Below are 25,134 nucleotides of genomic sequence, written 5' to 3'. Positions count from 1 at the left end.
ATCAGCAGCAATTAAAAAATCTACTCAGATCTGTAGGAAGTTCTGCTGGTCTGCTTGAGAACTGTCTCTCTGTTCCTGTCCTGATTCCCCCTCAGCTTTCTTCCCTTACCACAGTCCGGAATTAATCAGATTGGTAGTTGATAGTTTTGTATACATTCCTGGGAGAGATGATTAAATGTCTCAGAAAGGCCAACATTTTATAAGAAAGCATTATGTACCTGCTAAAAAGATCTTGCAAACCTACACAAGTGTGTAAATTCACTGTAATCGCTGCTGTCATTTAAAAAGCTGTGAAAGTCGAGTCATCTTTCTCCTTATGCAGAGGATAAAAAGCTTGATTTTAATACAGTGATGAGATCCGCCAGATAATGATATAACCTGTAGAGAAAACAGCATTAGTTCCCCTCTGTCTGAGATGAACACAATAAACTAGTAACAGTTGTTTTGTTGAATTCACAAGTCCATACATGATTATTGTAAAGCTCAATTTCTGTTTACTTGGACACCTGTAAGAGACAAAAAGTCAGGTAAAGTGCCGTTTATTCTTATGTAAAACACAGTATAGATACACTAGTGATACACTTCTAAAAAAACTGGTATACATGCAGTCTCTTGTAAAGGATTTCTCAACCCAGTAGAATGCTATTTGATATTAACATCTGGCTATGAGAAACTGCTCTTCCTGGCTTCTGCTTTCTGTTCATTTCAGAGGAAGCAATGCTTGTGAAAGATCAGTGAGACTAAGAAGATAAATCTCCTGTTTTGTGCCTTCCTCTGTGCTGAGTTTATATCATATTTTCTTTAACATTTCTTTTTGTCTATCACTCCTAAATCTTATGGGCTTCATGCTTAGATTTTTTAATAGTCAGCATTCTAAAATCATCTGCAATGAAACAGCTAGCAACAATACTGCTCTTTAAATAGAGTAACCTAATGAACTGGAAGCACCGTCTGTGGAAGAACAACTGCTTCTATTTATGAGCAGTTAATCATTGAAAGGCTGTATTTAGAACAGTCAAGACTTGAATCTTAGAAATTTTATACCAGTCAAACAGTGTGGACATATGTGGTTAGATGTTTGACACCACTGGTACATCTGTTGGCTCTGGTATGAAATGATTGAAAATATGGTCAGTAAAATGGGAAGTCTTTTTCTGTCAAAAACAAACAGTAATGAACAAAACAAACAATCAGCAGTTAGCATCAATGAGTTATTCTACAATGATCTGTGAGCGGAGACTGAGATTATGGTGTAATATAGGAGAAAGGTACACACAGTTCAAGAGCTGTTACTTGTTAAGGAGAATAGGAATACAAAGCAACTAAAGTACATGCTGTAAGAAAGTAAAGTGGCAGTGTTTCCAAACAGCTGTATTACAAACTGTTTCTATTTTTATTTAAAAACTCCATAACATTTTATATGAAACGTAGGTACTGTTAATGATACTATCACATCTAGATAGCCTAGATCTGTCAAAGAATTTTCGAAAGCAAAAAATTCAGCCAGCTAAGAATGACAGTTAATAAGTTAGATGATGATATTAACAGACATAGCAAAACTTTCCATAGGAGGGAACTGATAGTGAAAGTTTATTAGTTTTCACATATTGGGCACATTTTAGAAAATTTGTTTAGAAAAGAGATTGGTTCTTTTTTTTGTGCCAAACAAATTACTGCTTTTTGGCTGAAACTGCTGGTAGATATCCTAGTTCTGAGATTAATTTTCTGTCTTTGGTGTCAGGGAGCAGGAGGCAAGGTACCCCACACCATAGCTGGAGAGCTCAGAGCCGAGAGGGGTGCTGGGGACATAGGGTCATGCTGTTGCCGAACAGGACAAAGCAACTGTCCAAGAAGAGCAAGGCAGGAATGGTGTCAATAACTGGGAACATTCACAGCATAAGGCAAATCCACAAAGAGGACAGTCTGAGGTTGATTTCAGAGGATGAGTCAGTGGGAAGGATCAGCAAGGTACTGGTTAGGTACAGGTGTATCTACAGCATAGCTCAGGTGATGGCCGAAGGCACGGGCCTGAGCTCAATTTCAACTCCTGCAGGCTCCATCAAGACTTCTTAGTGCACTCTGTGTGGGTATGACCCATAGTTACTCAGATGCACAATACCTGATTTGGCCTTCAACACAGGCAGCCAAACCACTGAATCACAGATGAGGCAGGAAGAGACCTCTGGTTGCACCTGATCTAAACCCCCTTCTCAGGCATGGCTGCCTAGAACAGGCTGCCAAGGCACGTGTTTTGGTGTCTTTTGAAGATCTTCAAGAAGGAAGACTGCACAGAGTTTCTGGGCAACCAGTTCCATTGCTCCTTCTCTTGCACAGTAAAGCACTTCCCAGTGTTTCAATGGAACACCCTGTATTCCAGGCTTCGGGGCAGAGAGAGGGGAAATATTGCATACTCTCCTGGTGCCTGACAATACTCCAGTGCATGTTCATGTAGGCTGCTGAGTGACTTGATGACAATTTTGTCTGTTGGCACCAAGAGTGTGAAATTGCGGCATACATTTCAGTCGTTCTCAGCATTTTGCTTACTGGGATGTTCTGTGTTTCCATGCTTGCATCCCTTTGCAAATCAGTAGGATTTATATCTGTTTTTCCCTTCTGATGGAGATCTCCTTTGAGAACTCAGAATTCAGAAACTTCCAATGCCGTGTTTGCTTTTCATAGAAACTCATGGGCTTTCAGTATTATGTGCTAAACAGCATGAGGTTTCTTAATCAGCAGGTCAGAAGAAAAATAGTGCTAAAATCAATATTTATTAAAGTTTAAATAGTAATAAGCAAAAGAAGGACTTTGCAGAATATTCTCTGTCTGAATTCTCTGAAAATTGCTTCAAAAGTGCTTCACTTTTGTCTATATCAGGAGAAGGGAAACAAAAATACGTATTTCAGAAGTCATGGGTTCTATGCAGACCTCATACATCTTCTTCATATCTTCTCTCTATATAGATTTTTCTTCTGTTTATTGGGCCCTTTCTTTCCAAGCGTCTGTTTAACAATAACTTATTTCAAATCACCCCTAGAAATAAGCTCTCCAAGAAGCAAAGCTGACAGGGTTCTCCTTGGTTTTGCAGTCTGCCGGACAGACCTTTAGTATAAAATTGGAAATAAATCTGAATGACAGCGAAAGAAGCATTTGCCATTCTTTTGGCATTTGGAGCTTTCATTCTAAATCAGGATGAAACTAACTTCCAAAATGTCAAGATCAGCAACAAAACTGAATGCATAGTCTTAACTTAATTCTTCCCTTTGGCTCTCACTTCCTAATATGAATCCTTCGCTTCAGAAGTGACCTGGAAGGTTACAATTCCCATAGTTAATTATGGGAATTCTCTCTCTTATATGATTTCGGGTAATGATTTCACTGCGTCATTTAAATATTTCCTTAATATTTTATATCCCACATCTGTAGCAAAAGACCAAAGAGTGAACTGTCAAATCCATGATGAAGTGTGTCTGCATCCTTCCTTTCTGCTACTGCAGGAAACTGAGATCAAGATCATGGCTTGCTGGCTTTCTGCATTTGAACAGATAGACAAACACTACTTTGGATTTCAAATTTCTTTGTTGTTTTTTTTTCCTCTGCTTTGAATTCAGATTGCATTTCAGATAAACTTTGAGAAATAAACTGGTTCAAGCAAGGTGTTAAGATCAGAATTCTTTTCTTTTTAAATTACTTTGTCACTTGAAACTTAAGCTGAAAGCATTATACTTTTGTCATACTTCCAGTGGTTCTCAGAAAGTTGCAGTGTATATAAGAAGGCAGAAATGGGAGACTGCCTTTCAGCATGCACAGTACCACTCTTGCATATTCTGGAGATGCTATGCTGAATACAAAGCCTTAAACTCTGAAACTGCTTAGAAGTTCACCAATTCAGTGTATTATCAAATTAGCCAGAGTTAAATGTCAATTCAAGCAAGAATGTCAGTGATATGCAAACAGTGATGTTGAAAATTGAGGCTATTGCTTTTTTTTTTTTTTTTTTTTTTTCTATTTCTTTGCTTCTTTGCCACTGTTGCAAATTTCTTTGTAATTCCTAAGAAGAGTATGTCATAACTAATTGCACAGGTAGAGGCTTTATTCATTTTGTCTTTAAAGGCTATCTTGAAAATCTCCTGTGTCACTAAGAGGCAATTTGGAAAGAAAAATCACAATTCTTTACTTCTTGTAGTAGTAGTTTTACAACATTCCAGAAAATTAGATGCTAGTTGGATTTCTTAGTTTATTTTTATGAAAATAGAATGTATATGATTATGCTTTTTCTGCTTGTGTTGATTTATAATGCACGTGGTGCTTTTCTGTGTACATCATTCTGTCAGTTTTGTTCCAGTAATATTGGTTTCAGTTGTCCAGTCTCAATCAACTTCACAGAAGCAGAGCAATCTAAATTATATTAAATTCCCAGGAGCTCCATGAAAAATATGACCAGGTAGAGGAAAGACACTATTTTAAACTTCCCTTGGGGTGAAAAAATACACTGTTGCTTCAACCTCTATGAAATATCAGATAACCTAGGAGGAGAGATAAATTAGGAATAATATAACCAAGGAAATATGTTTCATTTGAAGTTCAATAGCAAAAGATCCAACCTTCAGTTTAATTTCTTCTCCTACTAAGAAATCTTAGGTGACATTTTTGTGCAGTCAGGATATTAATAATCTCCATCTCTTTCTCTCTCTTTCTCTCTTGTCTTTTGCCATCCCCTGCTTGTGGATTCTGTGATGTCTAGTAAGGATTGAACACATGCTACATACAGTGTTGGTATATTTTAGTTTAAAAGGCAAAGAGCCATAAGAAAAAGATCCATTGAAAACTAAGTTTTATTAGTACTTTTACTCAAAATTCTTTCTTTGTATTGTGCTAGTCTTTGGAAGGAAGTCAATCAGAGAATAAAGTCCCAAGGAGAATAAATGAAAATATCTACTCTCTGAAACATGTTTAATGAATATTATCTGCAGTTCTTACTCATTCTTGTTTTTCAGATGAAGCAGATCGGTCATGATGGCTACAACCCTGCCTCTGTAGCTGAATGGCTGGATTCCATTGAACTGGGTGACTATACCAAATCCTTTCTAATTAATGGCTATACATCGATGGACCTTGTGAAAAAAATCTGGGAGATTGAATTAATTAATGTAAGTTGGTCAATTCATAGCAGTGGTTGCTCCAAAATATGTTATAGTACGTGCCTTTACAAAGGAAAGGAAAAGCACAAAAGCAAACCGCACTACAAATACTGTCATCAAGTACTGTCAATGATTACAGCTTTCATGCCTTTATCTAGGTTGACTGTACCCTTTGCTTCTATTTGCATTTTCGTTGTCTTTAGTATGGCATTCAATCATGGCTTCTGCCTTCAGGATGCTGAATGACATTTCAAAGTATATTTTTATTGTTTATAAATTGTACGTTCTAACTTACAGAGTGCCTAACAACAGTAGCTCTTATAAACACACAGGTTTTGTCCACATGCTTTGGCTAAATTAAACTTGAAAGAAAGAAACCCTAAATGTAGGCAAGTTATATTAACAGAACAAAATATTGTGTTTAGTTACCACTTTTGTTTGAAACTTTGTTTACATAAGTCAGTTAAATTTGTTGCCTAAATATGGTCAACCATAAACTTTAAAGTGGACTGCACTGCGTATTAATTTGGAATAAGATTAATTTTGTACTATTACAGTGAAGAAATTGAGAGTACAGCTTTACCATTGGAATTTTCATATAAGTTTTGTGTCTGGTACTGATGTTGTTTGCTTTTGTAAAAGATAGATGATTATAGCTTTGGATCTGCTGTGGCTTTTGAAATCGAGTATATTGTCACCTTATCTGATCTTTAAGACAATCCCTACGTGAACAAAAGCTCAATGTCATATTTTATTAGCTCTTCCCCCAAAAAATTCTGCTCTTCCTTCCCGTGTAGAAGATACTGTGTCTCCACCTCTAATTAGTGCCTATCTGTCAGAGCAGTGAAAGGGCCACCAGAAGCCACAGGCAATCAGCTGTAAGATACAACTTTATTGTAGGGAATAGTTCTCAATTCCCTTCAAGCTAGAGAAATGGATAACATAAAAATGGTGCAAAGCCACGTTTCAACACAGTAACTGGTATACAAGTTACAAGCAGGTATAGCCCAGGACCAGTGTTTAAAAGAAGAGGTATTATTAACTGAAAGGCAAAGCTACTACTTGTTAAAATTTCTTTTCTTTCTTTCTTTTTTTTTTTTTTCCCTCCCCCAGTTAATTTTAGCTTGCATGCAAATGTAGAATAAGAGTAAGGATTAGTCTGCCTTATATGTTCTGTCTGTTGTATTCAGTGTATGTTGGAGGAGTATAAATGAAGTTTGGTTTTAATTGATGTGATGGGTATCTGCTGCTATGCTACTTATAACTGATTCTTTTTTCTATAAGTAGATGGAAATTTGTTAAGAACTGGGGACCCATTGCTCCAGAAGCTTATGTAGATGAACAGCCAGCACTGAGTTGAAAAAATCGAAGTCTCTGCTCATGTTGTGTAACTTTATTTTGAATCCCAACCATTTTGCCATAATCAATTCACAAACAAATTACCTTTTAGCGCCCCCAAGTGGATCATTAGAGCTCATTAAAGACACAGTTTAATTCCAAATTTATTTAATTGTTGAAAAGAGAAGTGCCTGCAACTGAAATTAACAGGAATACATTTCTGTAAAATTAGCATAAACCAAACCAGTATAAGTCCCTCTAATTTCAGGAGTTAACAGCCTGTTCTCAATTAATCTGTATGCATCTTGGGAAGATGCTCCTTATTGCAAATGATGGCAATAAGGAGCTCTTAAACAGTTATTTAAATATTTTTATGGTTGCATATATAAATTTCTCCCTGCTATTGGGTAATAAAGCATAGTGACTACAGCAGCCACTAAAATTCTCAGAATTTTTGTTAGGGTCTAGCCAGTATTTATTTCCTTTCATTTTTCTGACTTTTCTAACCAGTCAGTGGCATCTAATCATAATGAAATGATTGCTAATTACAAGAAGCTGGGGCTCTGGAAAGTACTTATTGTTATTTTGCAGTATGAGTTGAGAGGAAATTTTCAGAAATGGACAAGAAATTGGTCTGAGGCATTGTGCAGTTTGGCTTATCTCTGACCTGCAGTCCTGCTGCCTGAAATCGATTTCAGAAGTTCCACCTCTTGTTCAGGCTAAGGCAAACAGGATCTTGTTACAGAAAGTTTTCATAAAGGAATCCATAAGCATCAAAGCCACTCTGGAATGTAACAAGTGCTACAGATGTAACTTTTTCCTTTTAGCCATTGGTTAAACAGTTGAAGCCTCTGAATTTGACACAAAAGCCATTCTTATTTCTGTGCAAGGAACTCATTAATTCATATTTGGTGCTTCTTTCCATTTTGCTTTTGGGAAATCATTGATGGCTTCTTGAGGGGGTAGAAGCAGATTTGATGGTAAAGATAATATCTTTATTAAGTAAAATAGCATAACTGAAATGGCATGGGAGAGAAGGGAACGTTTGATTTTTCACAAACCTTTCACTACATTCTGAAAAATTAAAATTATTTACTATCTTCTTTCTATAATTTTAAGGTGGTGGATCAAGATCATGAAGTCATAGATTTTTTTTTGTCCGTTAGTAGTAAGACTATCTTTTGTTATTATGGCATCTAATATGCTTTTACTTATAGCATACCTCTAAACTTTCATGTGTGATGCTGAGCAAGGTGCTTTTCTTCCATTTCAAGGTATAAATCTATTAATTTATTAAAGCAAACAGTCTTTTTTTTTTTTTTTTTTTTAAGCCAGAAAGCAGGCAGTATATTCTGAAATTGTATATATTCTCTCTGCAACTGAATGAATCTGGCTACCTTATTGGCAGAGAGAAACAAATTTAAGATGCAGGTTCCTGCTGCAATTCAATGTCTGCTCTAATTTGTGTACTAGTCTCCTCTGGACTTTTAGGTATACATATATATAATGTGTATTCCTTCAAGCACAGTCAAGCAGCTGTTACTTAAAGCAATTGAATCAAACTTTAAAAAGCTATTAGCTTGTGTTTCTTGTTAGCTTCTGCCACCCTCCTCAGTCTGTCTTCAAAAACACTATCTTTGAAATTTAGATTCTATTTCACTTATTTATTTGTCATTTAGATCAAGAATTGTCCCAGATTCATTGCCTTCATTAATTTCTCAGGAATGTGCTTTCTGGGAAGGATAGTTCAAACTGTCTTGTCTTCACAGTATAAGTATTCGGGGTATGCTTTCTCCCAGAACTGGCTTTTCCAATACTTCTGGTTTTGTCTATGAGATTCCTTGGCTCACTAGAAAGGTCAAATTCTGTACTCAGATTCAGATACCATTTATTCAATGTTGTAGCTGTGTGGAACTTCTCTGGAAAATATCTAATCTGCTGGAAAAGATCTACTATGTTTTGAAATCCCCTAACCCATCTAAAGCATATATCTGTGCTTTAAACTATAAACGTTCTTCCATATGACTAATCACATTATTCTTGTCTGTTATCCTGGATTACTTATGTAACCCTCCCCCTCTGGGAGTCACTCTGTTCGGGGAGCTTTTACTAAAGAGATTCTTCATGCAAGATATAAACAAGGTAAAAGCACAGCATGAGTTATTTGTTGTCTAAAACGCACAATACATTGCAGGACTAATGAACTAAGCATTAAGTCACCCCCCACAAATGAGTCACTCAGTCTAATGGCGAAGTAGTCATCAGGTAGGGAATCTCTGGCTTCTGCTGCTCTTGGAGCAGGGTTATCTATGATGCTGCTGAATTGCTTTCTTCTGATTCCCTTTTTTCCTCAGGATTTTATGCCTTTTAATATGAGCGTTGTTATTCTAGAATCCTTCAGGTGCCAGTTTCCCCATCTCAACAATCTGATGCCTTCAATTTTACCTTTCTTATCTGGCATGCTTTTAGCCTGTGTACTCTCCTAAAGCTCCTTCTCACACCCTAGCAATTTTCTTGAAAAAAAAAAAAAAAACAAAAACCTGAGAATGATTACACAGCTGTGTTTTTCTGAAAGTAGGCCTTGAATCACAGATAGATGAATTCCTGGGAGGAAGGTTACATGTAAGTGGCCTGGTTTACATTTTTTTCTCCAGAAGTTCATCCTGCATAGTGAGCCTCTTCTATTTTTGTACAGAGATCTTTCAAATAGGTGATTCAGTCATTTCTTTAGAACTGATGTTTAACAAATTGTTGCATATATTCAATTACACTCCTGATTTTGAGCTTTTGGGGAAATATTCTTCATGCATTCTCTCAAAACTTGCATTCCTGGTTTCTATTTGGACATGATGATTGCTGTTAAGGATTAGATCAGAGATACTGGGGAGAGAAAATAGCCACCAATGGACTATCTTCCATTAGTTTATAACTGAATACTTTAGACTATCTGTAATATTGCCAACAAGTTGCACAGTTTAAATATGAACTGTGTGAAGAAGTGATCCTTTATTTGAAGCTGCTACTGCAGCCCACTATTTTTTGTAGAATAGTAACAAAAGTTCATTAAAATGGCCATGCTGAAACAGATCAGAGGTTCTGTATGCTACACTGTGTCATCCATAAAACTGACCTTAAACGGGTGATGAGGGAAGGCTGTGCACAAAGGATAATCATATTATGAGCTGTCTGCGCAGCGTTCTTCCAGTTGTTAATCACTTTCAGCTGAAGGACTTCTGAAACAGTTTTGTAATGTTACCACTAGTCTTCTTTCCAATGCTATTTATAAATATATTGAACATCAGAAGTCTGTTTACAGATCTCCTTAGAATTTCACTAGGAACCTGCTTCCACTCTGAAAACTATTGTTTTTTCCTACAGTTTCCTATTTTAACTGGCTATTTAGCTGCAAAAGACCCCTCTTCTTATGGCATTTTTCTTACAAGATTTGTCAAAACTTTAGAAACCCAGACAAGCAGATCATCAACTTTATGTAGTTTTGTCTGTTTCAAAGAGCTCCAATAAGATTTTGAGATGTGAGATACCTTTACAACAGTCACTTCTTACTCTTTCTGGTTGCATTTATCTGTGTGTCCACTAGTAGGATATGCTATTAAATTCCTGGGACAAGCTTAGAAGCCTTTATTTCCAAATTTGCACATCATTACTAGCAATTCCAGAAATTTATTCTTGAATTCCTTTTCTATTTATCTTTTATGTGCTGTGGTTCATTTTACACTTGTATCAATTCTCCTTTCAGTAGTCTTTCTTGCAAACTGAAGTTTTGCAAAATGGCTAAACTTCACTTAGCCATTTGATACTTCCAGAAATCCTTGTGCTGTATCTTTCTAGTCCATCTTTGTATACCTTTAAATGCACAGAGTGCCTGCTATCCATGTCATCCATAGTTTCAAAGTCAGAGTTACTTTATTCATATTTAACTTGCACCAATAGATATAAATGATAGCAATCTTTGTACTGAGCTTAGCTCTCAAACCTCTTCTGAGGTATTAGTCAACTAATACACCTACAATGTCAGTACGAGTTACAGTCTCTGCTTAAAGGACTTGAAAATGAATCACAGACTGCATTCAGATTTCTTGATTAGGTTAGTGTTTTGCTTAGCAGCCTCCCTACCTATTCCAATAGAACAGATAGCAACTCCATAGCTTGTCTTAGTAGTACATGCCAAATGGATGCCTTTTTGTACAGTTCTCACTTGACAACTTAATTTCCCATGCTCCTTGGAATGAAAGACACCCTTTTTTTTAGGAGGGCTGTCCTTCAGATTCTGTTTGACAAATTATTCTGCAACTCTTCTCTTGTTATTAGTTAATTTCCCAGGTGTACCTGGGAAAAACCTGCAGAGGCAGGTTTTGAAGAACAGTGAAACATTACATCTCAATAACATTCTCATACGTTGTGATTGTAGATCTACAATTTCTATTCCTTTTCCTCTCTGCCTTAGAGCCCCATGCTAGATTTTTAGCTCACTGAAAGGAATTGAGAGAACACGGAGCCACAGTCCCAAAGATACTGCTGACTAATAAGGATGTCCATAGCTCTTCCTGTAGTTGCTGTAGACTGAAGTCTGCATTAGCAATATATTCTGTAGAATCTCAACTTACTAGGAATCATATTCAAAATAAGTTCCGTCAGTGTTCTAGAAAATTCCCTAGTTGCTTATGTATTTCAAATCACATAATCCGTAGATGGGTCTGACACTGAACAGCTTTCATCATGATGCATTATTTCTTGATGAGCTAAGACATGTATGTGGATTTACTCAGTTGCTCCTACGTTAGTAGAACAGTGCCTCAAATGGCATTACATTATTTTGTGTGAGCTACTACACTAGTAAGTAACAGTACATTACTCTATTTCCTTTGGAAACAGGATCAGTAAGTTCACTGCATGTAGAAGAAAAGTTATGAAATATTAAACAAATAGCATTTTTTCTCCATACATGACTGCTGTGTAGATTTTGTTCAGCCACAGCACTCACAGGTGTCTCAAAAGGCTTTTAATACATTTTTGTTCCTTTTGCAAGAAGGAAACACATAACAATTGCAGTCATGTAGTAAATTTCTTCCATTGGATCTTGCATTTGAAAACATTCTATAGTCAGATTCTATAGTCAGATCAGTCACTCAGTTTGTAAATGATGGTGGATTTTGTATTTCAAACAGTTTTTATGTTGTAGTGTTTCAGTGGTGATTTCTAGAAATGTTAATGGAAGCCGTTATATTGTGAAGATGTCCATAAGCCAGCATTGCAGCTTCATGATAAGTTTAACTCTTACGTACAAGCTCTGCATGTAACATTTTGCATAAATAGTGATCTCAGCCTCTTGAGCTATTTGATGTGAAACTTCCATCTGTTCCTGATGGTGATGCAAAATACCTTTTAAATATGTCATCATCTTTTGCCTACACTGTTATTTGCAAAAGATCAAGAGACAACATAAAGCATGGCAATTTCTTCAAGACATCCACTGTTTACCTCTTTCTACTTCTACCTTGAATTGTAACAGTGATCATAGCTGGAGGAGGTGGGAGGAGAAACACTTATTTTAGTTTAAATACAGTGCTTTGGTTCAAATACAGGGAAGCAAAGGAAGAGAAAACATTTGCACTATGGGCATTTTCGCAGCATTTACTTTTTTGATATAATTCTCTTTTAATCCGTCTGGTATCATTTTGCACTACAGATTATGTACATAGAAAAGACTACATAAGCACTTTGCCATAATTTCCCTAATTCTGTATTTGCATTTCCTTGTATTTTGACAACAATAAAAAACATGCTTTCTGATAGCAAACATTGTAAAATAATCATATTTAATCTTTAATCACTGAAATCTTCTGATTTGTTTTTAGTAACTTTCCCATTTTGTCCATTTATTTCTGATTTTAAGGGTTTCAGTCATATCAAAATATGTTTTTTAACAATGACTTGCACCTCTTTTCTGAGGTAAATCTTTGCTCTTATCATAGAATTCTTAAAACCAAGGCTTTGCTTTTTTTTTGGCTCTCTCTTTCTCTCTTTTTTCTTTTCATCTGCCCCACGCACTCTTCAAAACAAATTATAATCAGATAGTGATTGGCAGCAATTTTTAGTACTAATAATCAAAGCTGAGCAATTTTAGCACCTATTGTGTTCCACCTGCAGGATCATTTTCTTGTCCTGTAACACACTGGTAGCACAAATGATTGATTTATAATGCAAGATAATTTTTTTATTAAAGCAACCTACTCTGCCTAGTGCCAGAGAGGTTATTGTCTCTGAAGTATCCTTATAAAATCTTCCTCCATTCAGGCAGCAAATAAATTGCCTTATTTTCTGATTTTCTCTCAAAATCTTTGTGTTCTGTAAGGTGGTTCACATTTAAGATTCAGAATGTAATCTCCAGAAAGGAGATTACAGCTGAAGAAAATATAGCCAAGAATTTTTGTTTCCTTTAAATAAGCCAGACAGTAGCCTCTCCTCACAGCCTACAAGCTCTCTACAAAAACAAAACAAATAAGCAAAAAAGAAGGAAACATAAAATAAATAGTCACTAAATATTTTGTTGTCCTGGGCAATGATTTGTTCTGCCTTTAGTACCTCAGAAAAGCTCGGGATAAAGAGTTATATTTTATCAACTTAACCTTTTCAGTGTTGGGAAACCTGCAAGAAAAATGAATTGCTATCTAAAAATAATGTCCTTTTTTGGATCCTGCAATCTGATGTTAGTGTAGATATTTTAGACAGATTCTATTTTGAATTTTGCCATCGAAACATGCAGTCTTTGCATGCATTGCAATACATTCATTACAGTAATAATTGTACAGTGTAATAAAAAGTGGTTCCTCTAGGATATTTCATTTAGATTTTGATTCTTGTAAATTACTTGTGCTAGTTTTGCTGGAGTAAATTGCTTGTGTCAAATGTGTTCATTTGCTACCCTCGAAAACTGCTTCTGGCCTATGGCATTTTAAAGTAGATTATGCTGATTGAAGGTCATTATAAAGTGCCTGAAGTTTGTGGTAGATAAAAGCAAATGAACACAGTGATGATAATGTTATAAAGCAGTAGTTCTGCTTTTACTTTAACAAAATTTGGCCAATTATAAAAATCATAATGAATTTGCATGGAAATAAAACTGCAGAATTTATTACATAAAGGTTTCAAGGACTATGGTACCATTCTGATGCTTTTTTAAAATTGCTGCCATTTTCAACTAACTCTCAGCAGTGTGCAAAGGAGAACTCTTTCCCCTTTAAGATATTTTAATTATTTTCCTTCTCTTTTGCATTATAGGATATTGTGATAGGTTTATTTCCAATAAAAACTCCCATGAATGATATCAGATCTCACTTCAACTAGCATCACTTGTCTTCTGTTCACAAACAGTTTGATAGTTAAGGATAGAGAGGAATGAATGGCAGTCATTTTAGTTATAAGGATGTTGAAGATCACAGGTTTCAGAAATATTTTCCCTGCACAGCAGATTTTGTTAACATTCTCAGGTGTAAGAGCAAGTGCAGTGCTGTGCCACATAGACCTATCAGAGTGATTAATGTACCAGAAATAGGAGAGCAGCATTATCCTGTGTCTTCTGTCTTATTCTCACTTCTCACGTTGTTCAGAGCTAGCTTGAATTTCCCTGCAATCCACTGCATTTGTATCATACAGGCACAATCCTGGATTTAAAAAAGAGAGAAAAGTATTATATCCAAAGGAGTAATAGGATTAAGGTCAGAATTTTTCAGCATCACAAAGATGAATTAAAAAAAAAAAAAAAAGAGAGAGAAAATGCAATTAAACATTTTTATGTACCATGCAATTCAAAGATATATTCAGATAATAAATTATAACTTAGCTGTTGCAAAACCTGTTAGTCTGTTCATGGAAAAAAATAGACCCTTCTGGTTTTATGGGGTTCAAAAGAGAAAGTCAGCCTCAAAACCTCTTACAGTGTGTTTGTTTGTCAATGAGTCAAACATTTGATTTAGGTGCACTAATGACAGATGCCACTAGAAAAACAGAGTTTGATATTACTTATACTATTTTTCAGGCATTGAAAGCTGGATCATAACCTCTCTGAGCCAAAGTTAGGTACCCTGACTACATTCGCTGGGTGTATATATATTTTTGCTGGATGCTATTTAACTGTTTTCTCCATCATGGGAAAGAATTTTTTTGTCATCCCCTCTTCCACATGCATGTTCTACTTGAAGATGGGAAGTGCTCAGTCATAATGTCTTTGTTTCATATACCTTTCCAGTAAGCTAGAAAGAAGAGCATATACAATCATGTGCACACATAAAGCTGCAGCAGAATTATGCAGAGCTGAGTACTTTAAACATTTGTGCTCCCACTTGCAATATGGTTCTACCATGTTTTAGTGAATGTAAGCAAACACAAAGCAGATTGTGCTTCCCATCTAAGAAGTTACATTTAGTTAGGATTTATATCATCAAAAATATCAAAGCTATACCTGAGGAGGATGGGTGGCAAAGCACCAGGCTAGTTCATAAACTTACATTATTAAAGAGTTGTTAGAGATCTAGGCTGTTTCTTTTGCTGAAGCTGAGAGCAATTTGCAAGCAGAAATAATTCTTACCTGCTCTTAACAGACATCCACACACACACACAAAAAAGGTCATTTTCTTGGGTTATGTACTTTTTTTTTCTTAGTCTGTGGCTCCCTAGGATGTAGAAGCAGTAAGATGTGACTTCAAGTGAGAGGAAAAAAAAAAATTAAAGATGTTCAGTATGTCTCTAAGCATATGGGGTGGTTGGCTTTGGAAATTCACTGGAACAAAAGCGTGGGAAAAAGGAAACTGAGAACTGGAGACAGTAATAACTGAGGGAGTTTATGCAAGGATGAGATGGTGAGAGTGGGAAACAAATGCCATTAAATTGCTTATTAAAGAAGGTTAGAAATACACAGGAGAATAACATACACATACAATAAATAAGCATCATTTGAAAAAAAAAAAAAAAAAAAAGTCCTTACTTTAAACTACGATGTAAATAAATGGCTACATTCATGTATAGCAATTTTTTTTTCTCATTTAGGTATTCCATTCTGCCTTCAAATTTGTTAGCTTTTTGTTAGCTTGCTGGCTCTTTATGGCAGGTAGTTGTCTCCATGGATGGCTAGAGAGCTCCTAGAACACTCTCTGAAGTATGTCCTAAAATTACAGGTTCTCTCAGTATTCTTCCTACTGTTATTAGTAAACAATTACAGGAAATCAAAATGATAATTTACAGAAAAAAAATGGAAGATGACTACGTCATAAAAGAATAAAAGGAATAAAACATGGATATTGTTCCAGGCAAGATTTGAGTCAGTGATGCTTGACAGTTTAAGGAAGGTTCTTTGAAGATATTTCATTTAAGCTAATGTAAAAGGCAAGACAAAACATTTTCCTAGGGATTTTGGTCTAATTTAATTCATTTTTACACCATAACATTTTGAATATGGTCTCTGGAATTCAGATAAGGAACAAAAGCAAACTGGCTGTTGTGTTCTCTGCATTTCCTCAAGGATTTAGCATAGATTATTTCACCACGTCAAGGATAAACCCCCTCACTCTCTGCAGGAGGAGCTGTTAAGCTGAGATTTTGTGTTTATTGCTGACAATTTTTAATATTTCCATAAGCAACAGAATTTTAGCATTCCTGTTTTGTTGCTATTGTTGTTCTAATAAGTATTTCTTCTTATGTGTAAGCACACAGTGAGCTACAGAGAGTCAAAAAAGATATTACTCATAATGCAGTACAGACCCACTAACAGAGAAGTGAAAACATTTATTTGGTTCTGAAACTCACTTTGTTTGACTGTAAATGTACTCAGAGGGTCTGAACTGTAAATCTTCTGATGGGAAAATGTCAAGGTAAGTTTAAATAAGAATCAGAAATATGTGTAGTGATACTGCAGAAATCTGTCATCAGAATCACAACAGGCATAATTCTAAATACTTAAAACCTTATGCTCAGATTCTTTGTCACATCCTGTTGATATTTTTAAAGTGGCAAAATTAAATAACTAACTAAATAAATAAAAAGAAAACTCCAGTTATCTGTCAAAGTGAGTGTAGGATGATGTGGTAAGGGAGATACCTGTGTATAACAAAGCATATTATTGAATTGTAAAAGAGATGAGTATTACTGATAATACCCACAGTCAGTCTTCAGACACAACTATGAGTACAATAATAAAATGTAGCGTGCTTTATTTATTTTGGAATCTAGCTGACACTTCTCTCTGAAGAATGCCATGTAGAATCAATTCCTTTTATTGTTTGTGTTGTTTTCTGCTTCAGCCTTTTTGTCTCAAGGGCTGTTTCCATGAAGATGTTTCAGAGCTCTGTTAGCTATTGCTGTTAGCTTCCCACCTGAGTTTCTTGTCCTGTTCAGCTGGCATGCTGAAAGTAAGTTGTAATGATCCTTAAAGAACAAATGCTGCTCATTGCAATGTACATTCTGAGAAATATTTGGAGGTTTTGTATCTTTGATGCTTTCATCAGTGTAGTTGAAAAGTTGACTTGGGAATGTGTGTGCATTCTTGCATGCACGTGCTGTATGTAAAATCCTGGAGGTCTCTATCTTCCCATAAATCTCCAATATTTTTGTAACCCAGCATGCTTATTCGGTGCTTTTGTGTGTTTGTTTTTTTGTTTTTGTTTTTGTTTTTGTGAGGCTGTTGAGAATGCTTTAAATGTACAAGCTGACTATTGAAGTAATGTACAGTGAGATTTATAGATGATACATAAAGATGTATTTATTAATATAAAAATGGAACATACACAAAGTATATTTTGTATAGCAAAACAATCACTTGAAATTTCAGAGATTTTGAAAGAAATCATTCGCATTTTCTTTAACTTGTGTAAAACGTACCAGGTCATATTCTGCTTTAACAAAAGAGTAGCAAAAGAGTATCCCTATGAAGAGATAAAATTCAGCTGCTGTCTCTGTCACTGGAATTCACATTTACAATTCAGACACAGTCATAGGAGATACATGTCTAGATTCTTGTTCTAATCATTGAAGAGATGCAGTCTTTTCTTCGATATGAATCATCCCATCATAAAGCAAATGCTTAAAATGCATCAGATGACTCATGCCTTAAAGGTGCCTGTTTCTTTCTTCTGAGTTAAAGAGATCCAACCCTTACTCAGGTACCGAGGTTGCTGTTGAGGATATTTGTGTTCTATAAAATGAATACCCTTCTAAATCTGAACATGACATCGTACATGAGAAAATAGAATAGGAATTATTGACAAAAAAAAATAATCTGGGAAACATAATTAGCTATAGTCAGAAAAAAGAAAAAAAAATTAAAAGGAAAAAAAACCCAACCTGCGCACAAACAAAGAACATACACAAAACAAAGCAGTCCCAGTGCAGAGCATGTTGCCTTAGGGCCTTGTTTCTCCATTGTGGAAACATACTGGAAAGCCTTGGTATGTTCTGAGAGCATTATTTTAGTTCACCATCTTATACTAACACATTTTATCATTAAAAATTATTGGATATACCAGGCTGCTAAATACAGCTTACTCCTTAGGAAAGTTGTATACCTGTTGATTTTTGTTTTGTTCTTTTTTTTTTTTTTTTTCAGTTCTGCAGCTATATGTCACATTTACTTCTATGGCAATTGTATAACCAAACAAAACAAATTTTGCCGTATCTTTTATAACCAACACAGCTACTGGAAGGGTAGCTTAAGTAAATAGTATTTCATTTTTAGTCTCACCTCAGTAACATGCCTTTTGGTGAAAAAGTCTAGAATTATCTTCTATAAAGCAGGTTTTCAAATTCTTTTTTTAAAATACATGTGCCCTATCCTGAGATGGTATGTCAAATTATGTGTCTCTTATTCAGGCAAGGCAGATCCAATTCAAGTAGCACCTGTTACATAGAAAACTTCTACAGACATTTTTCTAGTCTGTTAGAAAATGCATTCATATGTGGCCCAGAAGGAATGAAATTTGATTATGCTTTGCTAATACTGAAGACAGAAGAGCCACACAAGCAGAGTCATTGGGTCCCACTCATTTAGAATGCCAACAAGTTTGAATATAGTTTGAATATAGCTTATAGTAAGCTATCAGAATATATTGTGAATTTTCATTAATATTTCTGTGCATTGTTTCATAGCGTTTTGCACATAGCACCACAAAGATAGTAACATATGCTTCTGTTTTGATATATTTCTGCTTTGAAGATACCAGTAAAAGAATTAAACACTATTATCAATACCTCTGTGGAGTCCAGAAGAGACCTGACAGAACTCTATATTATATGTAAAAACAGGAAGGTATCAGAATAATGTATTAGACAAACAATCATTTAAAAACATAAAAACATTTAAAAGTAAGGGAAAAACAGTGGTGTGCAGTAAAGTAACAGTACTGCAGGGCAAGAATATGAGTCAGAACTCACAGGAGTCTCCCTGTCTGTAACTTCTGTAGTTCAGTGGTAATACCATATTTTAACTTTCCTATAAAGAGGAGTATATTGCTACTTCTAGCATCGTAGAGTCATTGTAATAAGTGAAAGCTCCACTAGGTGGTCCTGGTGCTCTTCTAACAAGTATCAGTGATGCTAGTGCATGGCAATTACATATTTTTTTCCTTTTCTCTTCTTTTTCCCCCCATATTGTTTTCTTAGCTATTGTGAGTATGTCAGAAGTGAAACATTCAGCTATATGTAAAATGGCTATCTTAATAATACATTTATTGGTTAAATTGAGAATACTCTTGGTCATAGGTGTGACACTTATACAGTGAACTTCCATTGGTAATTATAGTTAGTGTTTATCAGACAAACTGCTAAAGCTGCGGTTTAATTAAGACCTAAAGTTCTTCTTCTTGAACTGTACTGTATAATCACAGTAAACTTGTGATTATTTTCCTTTCAGTAAGGTATCATTAATCTAGTATAATTTTAAATGTGTATACTTACTGCGTATACAGCGTTGCTATCATCTAGGGTGGTGTGTGTCTGAAGAACCAAGAGCAACTCTACAATCACACACAGAATCACAGAATCACAGAACTGAAGGGGTTGGAAGGGACCTCCAGAGATCATCGTGTCAAACCCCCCTGCCAAAGCAGGTTCCCTACAGCAGGTCGCACAGGTAGGCATCCAGGCAGGTCTTGAACATCTCCAGAGAAGGAGACTCCACCACCTCCCTGGGCAGCCTGTTCCAGTGCTCCGTCACCTCACTGTAAAGAAGTTCTTGTGCACATTTGTGCGGAACTTCCTGTGCTGCAGTTTCCGGCCGTTTCCACTTGTCCTGTCTCCACAGAGTGCTGAAGAGTCTGGCCTTGCCACTCTGCCCCCCACACCACAATCATGGGAATTTTCTTTTTTATGGGCCATTGCTAAAGGTAGAGTGGTGGTTTAAACAGATCTCTGCTCTAGAGCTCTGTGGTGTTTCTGTGCAAACTTTTGAATTTATTTATCGTCTTACACTTACCACCTTTTCCCTTTTCACCTCTTTTGTTTCACAAATACCAACTACTTTTTCTCTCAGATGGCCTGGAATATGCATCTTGAGATAGACTATTTGGATATCATCAGCTGGTATTTACCTCTAAAGGTTGCTATTTTACACATCTTTGTGTTGAAACACTTGCCCATATCTCCCAGATGTGTCAGTCTGATCTGGTGGAAGTAGTTATTCATTGTTGCAAATCTTGTTCTATTGGATATGTACAGAGTATGTTCTTAGTTCTACAGAAAGCTTTTTTAAAAAGGTATATGTATATATTTTTCTGTCTTTCATACCATTCCTTCTGGTTATTTTTGCTATCATCATTCGTGTTATTAATGCTTGGTAACTTCTCCAAACATTTCCACAGACTACAGAACTCAGTTTGCTTCAGGTGTGCTTGCATTTTCCTAATAAAATAGTGAATGCGTTTCATAGGAGTGTTCATGGGAGATACTTGCTTATTATTAAAATAATGTTTCATCTATTAAAAATGTTTCATCTAATGCCACGCTATACAACCTGGAGGGAATTTTGGCTAGATTGATGTCCCATTTTACCAAAGCAACCTTCTTGCTCTCTTTCATGACAGATGTAGATTGGAAATCAATTTTAGTCATTGGACAATATAGAGATGTGTTCTTGTACACAAGAATAGTAAAAGATTGCAACAGCAAACCTTGATTAAGAGGAGTAAACCAGTTGGAAAAGGATAAGGACATGCTTTGATTTGGCTGGCAGTCATAAAAAGCTTCATCTTTCTATGCAGAGGAGAAAGGCACCTTCAGAAAACACTTAAACTGAGAAAGTGGTCCATTTTTTCTAAAACTCATATTTTATTCTGCCATAGCTAACCATCCATATCAGAAGTATTGTAAACCTGAGGTCTAAATGCTTTCTAGGCTCTAGAAGGCTTCACTAAAATGCCACATAAATAGAAAATAGGCAGTGGACAGTGATTTATGTACTGAAAAGTCCTTTTGAGATCTGTTAATTCAGAAAACATAAGACTAGTTAGACTGAGGTATTACAACACAGATGTGTGCAGGAAGAAATTAATTCTTTGTAGCCAAATCTTAATTAAGCAGGAATGCATGGGTTTATGGGTTTTTTTCTGTCAAAGTTTGTTATTGAATTTGGAACAGGTGTAATTTTGAAAGACAAAAGCTGCTCACTCTTGATGTTTGAAGCCCAGAACATTATGTGTTGACAAACAATGAAAGTCTGCTTTTCACATACTTTAACCATTGTTGCTCAACAGGGACTGTCATTGCAACCAGGCAGATATAAGGCATTTGTGGCTTGAAGCATCATCAAGGAACATTGTCCTTTTTCTTTTTTTCTTCAAGTAGTACAATACGTGAAGTAACACTACTGTGTTTGATGTCTGCCCACAAGCTCGCTGTGCCCGCTAGCTGTAATAATATGTAAGCAACTAAGATATCCTCTCTGGCTTCTGGTACATTACCAAATTAGTTGCAACTTTCAAAAGGTAAACTTCCCAGCTATGTCTATGTTAGTAGATTGAACAGTGTTCAGAAATGCCTCCAGGCACTGGGACACAGTCATCTGTAATAATGCACATTCAGAAGGACCCTGGTACACTTTTGGCTTATATTAACCAGCATTGTTTCCAGCTATTCCCAGAGGCAGATCCAAATGTTTTAGAGGCCATTCCTAACTGGCAGTTACATACGTTGTCATTCACTTCTTCAAAGTCAGAGTTCACAAACATATATGCAATCTATTGCATACAATTTAGCCTTGATGCCCAGCAGTGTTCTTAGTCGTATTTTAATTATTACTTTGACTGTAGATCCATGCTTCAGGCTCAGGTGTATCTCAATGATAACATTTTTATAAACTTACGTGGGCACTGTCAACCTGAAAATTATATTTTTTGAATATCCATTTTTAGAAATATATTTTTTTTAAGTTTATTTGTCTGTAATTTTTGTTATTCAGGCTGTCAAGATTAATAACAGCATGATAACTGTTCTTAGTCCAACACAGAGAAGCCATAAAATTGATAATAAAAAATAGATATTTAAAAACAATCCTAAGTTAAAAACAGTAATTCTTTAGAAAAGGTAGATATTAATACCTAACAACTACACTTTCCCTCTTCACAGTCCTCGCCTAGTTTTTCTCAGAACATTTTTTAAAAGCCACTTGAAAAAAATGTAGATTCTCTTTTGTTTTTTTCTGTCTTCCTGCTGAATGTGTTTTACCCTGATATTACCAATCCTTATTTTGTCTCTGTTATGTTAAAACTCATCTTGATTACTGTCTTGCTTATAACAGTATTTTATATGAAATTCTAACTACTTGGATCTCTACAGGGAGTTTTAATTAATGCCAAAAGTATTCCATTTTTGTCTTTCTTACAATGCTGTCACATAATCAGCAGATGAAAGGTTTAAATTTTAATGTACACTCCAGTATATCCCTTTGATTTGTGTTGTAAATACCATACAGGCAGTCTGCTCTTACTGTTTTGCTGTATTACTATACATACCTTAAAAAAAAAAAAAAAAAAAAAAAAAAAAGACTTTAAAAGTTGATACAAAGAATTGCCCAGAAGAATCTAGCTATTTGACTGTGATACATCTTTCATCATAATCCTCTTTCTTTCCAGCATTCAGGAGGCTCATGTTGTGATATGCAGGTTTTTGGATTGCTTTCTAAATTTGACATAAACTGTAAATTAAAGTCTGCTACTTTTTCCATTGCTCATCTGTAGATATTGCTACATTAATATTGTGAACTCCTCAGAGCAAGGATTGCTTTACTCTCTGAGTGGTACTTGGTATAGTGGCTTCCTGAATCATAATTGGTGTTTCTATCCACACCAACAGAAGAAAAAATGAGTAATTTCTATATTTTATTGTTGGACTTTTCAATTTTATTTCCATTTGATCAGATAAAACGCAGGTGAGCTGGAGCCCCCCTGCTTTCCTTCACCAGCAGATTTCCTACCACTGCCTGAGCTGCAGTGCACAGATCCCTGCACACACCTGCTTGCCCAGTGAAAGTTAGTTCACAACAGAATGGTTGACAGCCATTGAATCAATGCTTTCATATTTCTTATCTTGTGAACAACTTTCATCAGCAATCCTTTGCAAGTCTTACGGTATCACAGAAATTGCATAGGGGGTGTCTCACCCCTGATTTACTACAGAACTCCAGCACTCAGCCATGCCTCGTGGGAGCAGCAGTGAGGTGAAGAGGATGCCCTGTAGTTCAGCTGCAGAACCTTTCCCTGCTATTGGCAATGCCTGAGCCAGAAATGAGTCAACTTTTCTTTAGTATATCAACAGAACTTTTGAGCTATTGTATGGGAACTGCTGAGTCACGGCCTGAATCTCTGATTGATCACCTGAGGCGAGCCATGAGTCAGCCAGAGGAGCACAGCTGAAGGCAATTCACCTGTGCTGCCGGAAGGGGTGGAGCCTGGCTTCACCCCTCCTAGACCTATTTAAGAGCTGGCTACCAGAGGGGAAGGATCTCTTCTGGAGATCACCTCTCTTGGTGTCTTCTGGTGAGCTCAGCCGAAGGGTAAGCTCTTCCACTTATTCTCTATTCTCTTTTGTGATCGTTGTTTACTTTGCCTAATTCTCTTGATTATATTGTGATTATAACATCTTGATATCTATTGATTATACAATTATATTGTGATTATAACATCTTGATTATACAGCTATCTTATTTAAATCTGAAGTAAGCCAATGTGTAACACGTGCTGCAGAGATCTGAAGTACGTGTACTGGAATCACTTTGCAGAAGGCTGAAAGCGATGCTTTATCACTGGTGATAAGGAGGAAAGAATGGATATTTAAGAACAGATATAGCGAGAATCCAAAAGTGTCTGGGCTCTGCAAGGGTCAGGTGTCCCTGGAGCCATGGTTCTAAGGGCTCCTGTGGGTCCGTCTGGACAGGTGCATAGCAGCTGGAAAGCACCAGGAGCACCCCTGCCTTGAGCATTGGGCACCTCATTGGGGACAAGACTGGGCCAAGAGCAAGTCAGGACATTTGCAGATGGCTGTCAGGCTTAGGATCGATGAGGGACACTGGAGTCAGACATGGCCCCAGGATGGCCAGACAGGGTCCCCATGCTTTGCTGTCTAGGGTCTCTCCCTATGGACATCAGTAGGAATTTGCTATGGGCCCGTACAGTAAGTGTGGAGGTGAACACCACATGACAAGCTTATGAAACTTACTGAACATAGTAACTCCTTTTCTGCTCCAGTTGTTAAAAACCTCCAAAGCATAATAACCTGGTTGCTTATATAATTAACATTATATCAGCAGTTTTCCATATGCCATTTTGTATTTGTGATTCTGGTCTATTTAGATATTTCTACCAGTTCATAGAGTTGAATGCAGTGACCTATTTGCTTATGTCACTTCTGACAAAATTTGAGTATAATAGGCATAAATCTACTTTGCTGGGGATAACTGATGCATAGATGTTGCGGGTAACCATTTTCTGTTGTGAATCTCTTTAGAAGGTAGGTGATGTTACAGGTATATTTCAAACATTTCTACTTGGGTCCTGTGGAATATCTGACTTCTTCCTTTGTGTGAGAGTCCAAGTCTTTTAGATCTTTTAGCACTGTTGAGATGTACATAAACATGGTGATTTGATTCTTTTTTGATCTGTCTATATTTTTGCAAATTGATTTCTACCTTTTTTAAGTCTTGAGTCTTAAGATTATGATTAAGTCTTGATGCTATGGATGATGATACGCTTGCTGGTAGAAAAATGACACTTTCCACAAAATAGCATAATCTTACCACCGAATTCTGTCTTCAGTTTCAAGGATGAGATGCTAAACTATGCTAGATTATTTTTTATGCTTATGATTAACAAACAAGATATTTGCTAGTTATTGTAATATATAAGTTGAGGAAAATACAAAATTGGTATTTTTAATTTTTTTTATTTAAGTGTATTAATTTATATCCCTGCTATTTTGTAGGTGCTCTTCAAGATCAGGGGAGGAGGATAGGTACCTCCAGGGACTGATTATCCTTTCCTAGAATGATTATTCTTTTACTCCAGAAGCCTGGCCTTTGTGTTACTAAAACTGGGGAAGTTTAATCCCTCCCAAGATTTTGAAACATTGGCATATGATGATACTCCACATCTTCCACAGGCCCAAT

The 25,134-nt window shown here is 36.1% G+C and overlaps 1 protein-coding gene across 15 annotated transcripts in view; it reads left to right on the top strand.

Annotated features, from left to right (window-relative positions):
- Window positions 1-25,134, top strand: part of ANKS1B (ankyrin repeat and sterile alpha motif domain containing 1B) — a 193,859-nt gene that overhangs the window by 33,811 nt on the left and 134,914 nt on the right. For 14 of the 15 annotated variants that reach the window (XM_042816022.1, XM_042816021.1, XM_042816020.1 and 11 more), the window contains exon 3: window positions 4,995-5,147. In XM_042816022.1, the coding sequence (XP_042671956.1) occupies window positions 4,995-5,147 (153 nt within the window). Of the gene's footprint in view, window positions 1-4,994; window positions 5,148-25,134 lie in introns of those variants that run through there. The other variant, XM_042816023.1, reaches the window with a different exon arrangement.

Source organism: Centrocercus urophasianus, unplaced genomic scaffold (genome assembly GCF_019232065.1).
Source record: "Centrocercus urophasianus isolate 14NV4802_14NV808 unplaced genomic scaffold, USGS_Curo_1.0 seq_15, whole genome shotgun sequence".
Classification (NCBI taxonomy): domain Eukaryota; kingdom Metazoa; phylum Chordata; class Aves; order Galliformes; family Phasianidae; genus Centrocercus; species Centrocercus urophasianus.
The sequence above is the reverse complement of the archived record's forward strand: the minus strand, read 5'-3'. Positions and strand labels throughout refer to the sequence as shown.